Source organism: Synchiropus splendidus, chromosome 12 (assembly GCF_027744825.2).
Source record: "Synchiropus splendidus isolate RoL2022-P1 chromosome 12, RoL_Sspl_1.0, whole genome shotgun sequence".
Taxonomy (NCBI): Eukaryota; Metazoa; Chordata; class Actinopteri; order Syngnathiformes; family Callionymidae; genus Synchiropus; species Synchiropus splendidus.
In genome coordinates, this window is record NC_071345.1 from 4,265,278 (window position 1) to 4,274,270 (window position 8,993).

The 8,993-nt window shown below is 39.8% G+C and overlaps 1 protein-coding gene across 3 annotated transcripts; it reads right to left on the reverse strand.

Annotated features, from left to right (window-relative positions):
* Positions 1 to 3,381: 3,381 nt before the first annotated feature.
* LOC128768367 (uncharacterized) lies at positions 3,382 to 8,959 on the reverse strand. 3 transcript variants are annotated; one of them, XM_053881204.1, is made up of 5 exons: positions 8,691 to 8,959; positions 5,067 to 7,678; positions 4,409 to 4,543; positions 4,103 to 4,171; positions 3,382 to 4,044 (listed from the first exon to the last, which is right to left on the reverse strand). In XM_053881204.1, the coding sequence occupies exons 2-5, from the start codon at positions 7,657 to 7,659 to the stop codon at positions 3,923 to 3,925; spliced, it is 2,919 nt and encodes a 972-aa protein (XP_053737179.1). In that variant the 5' UTR covers positions 7,660 to 7,678; positions 8,691 to 8,959; the 3' UTR covers positions 3,382 to 3,922. The 3 variants fall into 3 exon arrangements, with proteins under 3 accessions (XP_053737179.1, XP_053737177.1, XP_053737178.1); XM_053881202.1 differs by having other exon boundaries at positions 4,409 to 4,546; positions 8,691 to 8,957; XM_053881203.1 differs by having other exon boundaries at positions 3,382 to 4,041; positions 4,409 to 4,546; positions 8,691 to 8,956.
* Positions 8,960 to 8,993: the final 34 nt, after the last annotated feature.

Here is an 8,993-nt window from a genome sequence, read left to right on the forward strand (position 1 = left end):
AGATTTTCCCCCTATTTTCTCAGGTAAAATACTCATATTTTGATTGAAAAGAATGGCTCATAATAACTGCAGTCAAATTCTCAACTGTAGTCATTAGAATAAGACGGTAGTAACTTTCTCTTTGAAAAAAAATGGACAAAATCACCACCAAATTCTGAACCTGTCAAGTGATTAGTCCTTGTAAATGTGAGAATGTTTAAAGAAAAGAAAATTTTTGATTTTTGATATGAGACAAAGACCCTTCTGCTGTCGATGCAATTTGACAAATGTAGCACAGAAATACCCAGTAAAATCTATACGGTATCATTGTAGTCCTCTGTGCAGTCGTGTTAAACATGGAATATGAAAGGCCAGTGCTCAAAGTGTGGGTGGACTCAATTGGTAACACAGCTTGCACGTAATGAAGTGCCATTATGGATATATGAGAGATTTTGGCACTTCAGGCCATTACTAAATGGCCCCACCTACGGTCTGTTTGCTGATGGCCTAGATTCCGACTCATCAGGATTTCTCCGCACTAAAATGTCCATTTTAAAACTCAAATCTAAAACCACATCTTCTATTCAAAGTATTCAGTCATGCAATATATAATACAACCGGGAAAGACATGATAAAAGGACAGTCAAACATTAGAATGGTCTGACTTATTGGTGACTACAGTGGTTGTTCTTTGCATTTCTATGCTCTACTTTAACTGATATAAACAGATGTTTTTTTTTTTTATTTAAGCGGTGAAAGACAACACAGTTAAAAAGCATCTCATTTAAATATGTAAAACCATCTATTTTCCAGGCGGCTTAAATTACATGCTTCTCAGACACTTTCTAAGCACAGAAATCAGAAGGGCAGTAATTAACGCCAAATTTGGCAACTGTGGCTAACAGTGTACCTCGCAGGCAGAGGTTTTCCTGTTGCCTCAGCTCAGGACTCAAGTATTTATGCATTTCTTTGCAACTGGAAGCAAACCATAAGCCTGTCACATTCGTCATGAACAAGAATCCAATTCAGAAACACATTTCTTCCCTGGCCATATTATGAGATGAGTATTTTTACATGCCTTCAAGCAAAGAAGATTTTGAATAATTCAACCTCATCCACCTAGATGTGACTTTGAGGAATATGACTTCATAAAAGTTAATAAGTATAATTTGAGCCTTAATGAAATGTTAACACCCGTGTCACTCGACAGTCTAATCACCCACGTTGCAAAAGAGAACGACAGAAGGAACTGGCATGGGGCTCATTCTACGTTCTCACCGTACCGAAAAATAAAGCAGTCACAATCAATTGACTGAGAAGGAGGATATGGGCCTGATCTAAAATTGTAAATGATCAGAAATTGACTATTATGATGTAAATGGATTGCAAAAACATTTTCTATAAAATGGATCCATAGCGCACATACATATCATATATATTTATCAATATATATCACATTGACAAAGCATTTAATTGTAGAATTATAGTCATAAAGCCAATTGTACAGTGGTGGAAAAAAAAGTTTTCGCACACCCTTGAACTTTGGCACAATCTCAAACATTATCATGAAAATGTATCAAAAAAATCTTCTTTGTGTTTCATTGAGACTTACGTTTTGAGTGGGATCGGTGAAGGTTAAAAAACATTCCACAGGATGTTTTGTAAATGTTTTATTTACATTCTCCTTCAACACTATTGGAAATATTAGTAATTTCAGGAGTCATTGTTAAGTCAAATATTGGGAATCTGTGTTCTTTATAAAAATAAATAAACAAGATGAGCAAAAAATATATATCTTTTTCTCCAGGTTGTAAACGTTTCCAGATGCACATACTTTTGCCTCATTTTTTGGATGCACCAGTGGGAGTTTGCTTTGGACATTCTATTTCAGTCTCCTGGTTGATTGTTGAATTCACTTCTGCCCTGATAATTGCAATTGATTTCAAAAGACTCAAACACATGCATTCTGGGTTGACGCATGTGTGTGCTTACACCGATGCCAAAAGCTTTTCTTGTTTGCATTACAAAGAGGATGGAGTGTGCTGCAGCATCAACACTGACACACAGACACCTTGAAGGCGCCAGTGAGGGTATTACTCCATCAGAGGAACAACTACATCTGTCCAGTACTCTACGTGTAGTGCAGCAAAAGCCATTACAGCTGAATGCTGCAGAGACAGCACTTGTCTTTTCATATAGTTAGTGCTAGCGATACAACGCTGTGAAATAATTGCTCTCCAAATTTTGCGGCATATTGAAGGCCTGTCTGCTGAGGCCATTATCACGCAGCTCTGTGATGGCCTCAGTTGTCCAATCAGAAATAAAGGCCAAGTAAATGAAATGAAGCGGATTAATTAAATGTTTTGTACATTCAAGGTATCTTACTGATTTAATTAAGCACCTTCCATGAATTCTGAAAAGAAACCGAATACCTTTTAACACCCACATTTCACTTTAGAATTGGATATCAAAGGCTAAACATTTCATATTTTCTCCTCTGTTATATTTAAAGCATAATTTAGTGATGACTCAACCCATATTCTGCTAGATGGAAGACAACCTTGGATCTCATTTTTCAATAACTCCATGAAATCCTTTTGAAAATACTAAACTACGTACAAAATGTTTCCCTCATTTTTTACATTTACATACAAACAAAGGATTACCTTGTCTGTTTAAACACATGAGTGAATGAACCACAATGTTTTCCATGTCAAAATAAAGTTACAGCCCAGATGCATCAACGTGTGGGTGATGATGAAACCTGCATTCCATTAACAGACAAAACAGATAAACACCCGACAGGCATATGTGGCAGACAAAAACATGGCCAAAAGGAAACCAACCAAATTCAGCTTCCTCAGCCATGACAGGCTCTGCTTGATTAAAAAGGCTGATTGAATGTGCAGAGTCTGACTCCATTTGTTTTTATAAACCTGCATGAAGGTTGTTTCGTTTTTGATTCTCTTTTGCCAGTCGCCAGCTGAGACACCACACGCATCAAAACCTAAATTACTCGCAAAAGCATTTTAAATTGACAGGGGAACTCCCTGGTTGTTTGGTATTCAGAATAGCCTGCGTGAAAGAAACAGTCAGAGTAACCCACTGAATGGACAGCAGTGCGTTGGGCACCACTGCTGTGGGCAACACACACATAGATATTTAGAGTCGCCAATTTGATTCAATGGTTGGAAAACCTCTTTTTGGGGGGGTTGACCCATTTGCAAATGTTCTTCTGCCACTTCCTGTTTCACTATCTACATTCAGCTGACCGTGCCAGGATTCACGTTAAATAACATTCTGTTGGAGTATACGTAATGACTGAGTAATCCAATGGGCATCATCATGCTAAGGTGTAACACAGTCTCACAGAAAGAATAATATCACACATGCTGTATTGACAGTTTTTATTTTAAATAATGTGTTCAGATAAAAGATGCTTTTCTTTGCTGTTTCTCTGTATAGTGAGTTAAGCTGACAACACAGCAAAATTCTATTTCATTGTTGAAAAAATGAACACTGGAAATATGTAAATACGATCAAATGAACGCAGAGTAAACTCCTGCCACCCTCCCACAGATTTCCGCCCGGATGTGTTTGTATACACATGAACTCTCCTAATGATGCCACAGAATTGCAACAGAACACGGTACTTTTTTATAGGTTGTTTGAACACACCTACACACACAGAAACAAGGTGAACAAGCTGAACATTGTTTTAAGTCTCAACACAGGAACTCAGGCACATAACTATTAAATTCAAGTTATTAATTAAAATATCAATAGTTAATAAGTTTGAAGGACAGTGACATACATTGTAATTTCTTGTATACTTTTACAAACGCAATGCAAAGTAACTAAGGTCGTAGAACGATCATAACAAACAAACTTGTCTGAGAAAAAAGGACAAGGCAGAATTTTCACTCACTCATAGTTGAAGAGTTCATTCGTAGGGATGATGCCGGTGAAGTCGTTTAGTCTTCGCCCTCTTGGAGAGCCCGAGCCGGATTGGCCTCATGCAGGTTCTTAGAGGCCCCAACCGCTGAGTCTGGGCTGATGTCACTGCTTTGAACAAACAGATGAAGCTACTTGCCTGTCACGCTTTCATTTTATTATAACTTACTGAGATAATGTTGGGGGGCACAGTCGAATGATGGAGACCATTTCCTCTTCAGATCAGCGTCCGGGAGCTCTGGGAAATTGATATTCAGACAGGGTTCACTGACGCTTGTTTATGTTTAAATTGCATTTTTGTATTCACGACAGGGGTATTATTTAACATCTGCTGCTGAGAAAATTGAGCTGTTAGCATAGAGGGAGAAAAATCTATAAATTAAATGATATTTGCTTTTTGTCAAGACAAGACAAATATACATTCACTTTGTTTTAGTGTTGTTGATATAATGAAATAAGGATTGCTGATGTGCACCTTTTGGTTTCTCCCTGGTGTTCACACACTCTTCCTGGCACAAAACGCTGCTGTGGGGAACCTCCTGTTCACCACTGTGGTTGCCAGCAACTGTAAAAACTGCTGAAACCCCTCCACATATTTCCTGGGAGCAGTCTGCTGCAACGAGGCACATCAGACACAGTGAGCCTCATCGCTGTAATCCTCAGTTTACCTCTTCTAATGCATGCATTAAAAAAAAAAAACTTGAAATATGAAGTAAGCAAATGCTCTCTAATTGTATCTAAGCAAAAGTTCACTTCCGTTTGGAGACAAATCCCCATGACAATTTAAGTGACCTGCACTTTGACCTCATTTGTCAGCCCTTCCATCAAAATTGTACGAGGGACATTTCTTCAGGTTGAATAATGAAGCAGTTGAAAATCTACTTTATTTGTCCAAATACAGTTTAATATATAAAGAAAGAGATTTACCAATATTGCTTCTGATCATTAGCATTTTATGTGCATTGTACTGGCTCTTACCAGCAATTTTACAAATGCTTTGAACATTTTGGAATCAAATGTGATTCAAATCCTGATTAGATAAAAGCTGTGGTATTTATGTGTTGGGCAAATGACTAAAAGACTGAATAGGTAGGAATCATATTTTCCAACATCTTTACAGTTAAAAGTATTACCTGGTAATGCATCATCATCATCCACTTCCTCTGGGCTACTGCAACTTTTTTTATCCACTGACGGGCTGACATCCAAGACATCTGTCGTGTCATGACTTTTCCCATTTGATCCGTCACCACTGACATATTCCGCATCACTTCTGCCGCTTTCAAAATACAGATTCAGCTCCTTTAAGACAAGTTCAAACTGTTCTTTCATCTCAAACTCTGAATGGGTACTTTGGCAGGAAAGGGAGATGGTTTTGTTGTCTGTGTTCAACACATCCTGAACATCGTCATCCTGTTGATCCTGATTCTTCACATCTGACAGAGGTTTTTTGCCATTCAGATCACTGCTCACAGATTCATGTGTCTTTTCAATATGACACTCAGAGTTCTCTACTTTGCCCTTCTCTTCCGCCTCATTTGGCGTAATAAACATGTGCTCATCTCTCTCTGCCCCTGGCATAGTCTGGTCAAGTCCCCACTGGAGTGTTTTCAACAGCTGCCCCTGCAAGCTGGTAAGAAGATGGCGGCTGCCCAGGTCCTGATCATTATCATCATCTGGCGAGAGATGGATCTTTTCGAAAGTTTCAAACTGATTGGAATGAGTTAGGACACATGGCACTGGAGCGGCTGTGTTCTGAGCTGATGAGTTTGTGACTACATTCTGTGACTGGCATCCTGGGCTCGAATCATTTTGACCCGGTACAACAGCCTCACTTGTCAGATAAAAATCTTCACCTCCATCTTTGTCTGACGGATGAACGTTGCATTCATCAGATGTCAGTTCAAGTAAGTCGCTCCTATTGTTGCTTGTTGAATCGTCATTTGTGAAATTGTTCACCCTGTATGAGTGATCATATAAGCACCAAGAAGCTCCGCTTTCATCTGGTAACAAGGTTTCTCCACATGAATCTGAAATTTCCACAATCCAATCATCACAGTGGACTGTTGATCCATCCTTTTCTTTAGCCTGTTCCTGTCTCTCTCTCGTCTCATGTGAGACTTGCTGTGACCATCTGACCTCTCGCATCTCCAGGTGCTCTGAAGCGATGGAAGAGGGACATGAGTGGCTTTGGTCTTTGAACTGATCTCCCACAGTAGCCAGACATTCATGTCTGTTGTCTCCTGCAGTGTGATTTTCAGGTCTGTGCTGACAACTGCTGGGGGAGAATGTCTGCTGACAGCTCTCATCACCATTCACATCATGTATCTCATTGGCCGTGATAGAATATGACTGTGTTTCAGAAGCTAACTGGCATGAATCCTTGTTTTCATCGTGGCTCGCTTTTCTGCTTTGGTCAAAAGAACGCTCAGCCTGATCAAGATTTACTCCAGACAGTGGAAGAGCTGTGTTTATCTCAGAGGCTTTCGATGATGGAGATAATTCCACACCTGCAGCGCACTCTAAGCCATGGCATCTTATTACGCTCACCCTGTCAGGTTCTCTACAGATTGCTGGGTCAAATCCAACGAAAGGGCTTGCCTCATTATCTCCTTCAGCGGCCTCTTGACTGATCCTTGCAGCGATTAGAATTACTGTTGTGTGATCAGCCATTTCACTCTGAGGCATGGCTGTCATCTCGCCAGCAGCATGTTTTCCTCTTTTCTCGCACAAGTCATTAAGACATGCACTCTGAGTCGCGACGTTTCTGCCGAACTCCACATCATCACGTTCAACTGATCCCTTGGTGCATTTCAAAGAGTCAGAGATCATTTTCTTGCTCGTGTCATACTCATTAACTTGGTTTTCTGTTCCCCCATCACTGACAGGGACATTTTCACAAATTTGCAATTCAATTTTTTCTCTTTCACCTTTTTCACCTACAGCCGCATTCCCATAGGACTCCTCTTCGTGGTGAGTGCAGGATAAGTCCCCATCATCACTCACGGCTATATGACTTGGCACCGCTTCCTCCCTTTTGCTTCTCACACTAACTGAATTGCTGCACATGTACTCCTTCTCTGTGTTTTCCTCACTTTTAGGTGCCTGACTATAGGGGATACGACTAAACTCCTTGTGAACTGATCTTAAGGTGATAGCTTTGTCTTCATTGATGCCACTGTGCACCTGAGTCTCATCGTTGCCATGTCTAGAATAAGCTCTGCAGGCACCAGGGGGATTGTCTTCAAGTGATTTCCCTGGTTGTTCACAATCATCAGGAAAACTTGACACATCAGATGATTCTGATTTGTGAGTGATGGCTGAAGCTGCATTATGTGCCATACTCAAGCAGGGCTCCTGGGGGTCACTAAATATGGCCTGGTTATAGTCTATAGCTGGAGTAAAAAGGCAGACTTCAGGCGATCCACTCGCTGCATCACTCTGTGAAGTCTTGTTTTGTTGAATCATGCTGTTAAGTCGGACACCTTCTGGTTGCTTGCTCTGTTTACGATCCTCCTTGTATTCACCTGTGCTCGTCAGGACAGTGTTGTTGAGAGACGTGCTCGTCAGCGATGATGAGCTGAAGGATTTTTGAACCACCAAATGCTGTGGAAACACAGCACCACTGTTCTGTTCTGTCAGCATGGGCACTGTCCTTGGCTGTTTCAAAGCATCTTGCATTTCTCTCTTAGCTCGAGGACTCAGATCCCGTGTGACTGCATCCATTTTACTTGTTTATTTATTCCTAAAATAGAAACAATACAACTCTCAAAATGTCCATCTTGAAAACACACTGCTAAAATAAATCAGTGAACATTTTTTATTATCTGCATCGAATAAACAAGCAACCAGGGATTAAAATTGAGGTTATACTGTTGCATTTGCAACAGTTTCAGTTACCCACAAATGACAGCAGAAGAATTTTGATATGACCAAGAACTATAGTTGTTACATTCAAGTTCAGTATTCGATAATATTGTCAATATACAACTCAGGCATGATCATAATCCAGGTCAATGATGTATTCGAGGTTGATTAGTTCTATGGAAAATATTCTCACTAGACTCTGTTGACTCATATTGACAACGTTTTCAAAACAAATGCAACACTGATGTTGGTGACTAAGGTTGTACATTTTAAATCCTGGATAAAATGAATGAATATTTTAATATTTAATGTCATGCATCATATTCCACTTGCAGTAAACTAATTTAAAATTAAAATTATTGATAATAACATGCTAACAGATATTCAGTAAGCAGCATTTAAACAAGAGAAGTTGCAAATATGGATATGCCCTGCCATCGTCATCATGAGAGATGGGGAAGACCTCCAGTGGATCATATAAAGTTCTGTAAAAGTCATGTAATTCACAACCACCTGGTGACTCCATAATACTTCAATACATTTACTCCCACCCTAAACTTTGGGTCATAATGAAATAGCATGACTTTTTCTCTCACCATTTTCACCATCTGAAATATCAGCAGAATATTTAATGGAAAAAATAAAAACTTAATTCAAATGTTACACCTGTACATACTTATTCCATTTTATCCATGACTTGTATTTTACGTAATATTGGGGTTTAACCTTGACTAAACTCTAAGGTAAACAAGCCCAAACAACACAGTTAAGACCTGACTGAACTAGCTTCAGCCAGAGTTCACTATTTAGAGTGAAATTGTTGTCATTATTAATTAATATGGTTGATACAGTTTCCTCTTGTGTACATCCCATAGACCCTTGTTACTTACACTTTGAGAAGATGCAGTATTTCCGCAAGCAACCTTAAGAGCTAATACGAGCTAATCTAGCAGCGGGCTACGTCAGCGGTCGTGGCGCCAAACCTTCTTCTTCGTTGGCGGAAGTGATATTTCAAACAAAGAATTTCCGAGTGAGAAACATATATCTGAGTTGTTTTATGTCTCCTGAGTTGTGCGTTGAAATAAAATGGCGAGATTTATAGCGTTCAAATCCACAACAAGAGGGACGGAAAGGCGCGCGCGCGCCTCTCTCTCTCTCTCCTCAGCGTCTGTCTCCTCCTCCCGGATCGTCAG

What these genes read in the sequence shown, in the direction of transcription:
- LOC128768367 (XM_053881202.1), bottom strand. Translation starts at nt 7,659, where the DNA reads ATGGATGCAGTCACACGGGATCTGAGTCCTCGAGCTAAGAGAGAAATG. An exon ending in CACCAGGGAGAAACCAAAAG is followed by an intron (nt 4,172 to 4,408) that starts GTGCACATCAGC and finishes TCAATTTCCCAG; the next exon opens with AGCTCCCGGACGCTGATCTG. An exon ending in TGCCCCCCAACATTATCTCA is followed by an intron (nt 4,045 to 4,102) that starts GTAAGTTATAAT and finishes GTTTGTTCAAAG; the next exon opens with CAGTGACATCAGCCCAGACT.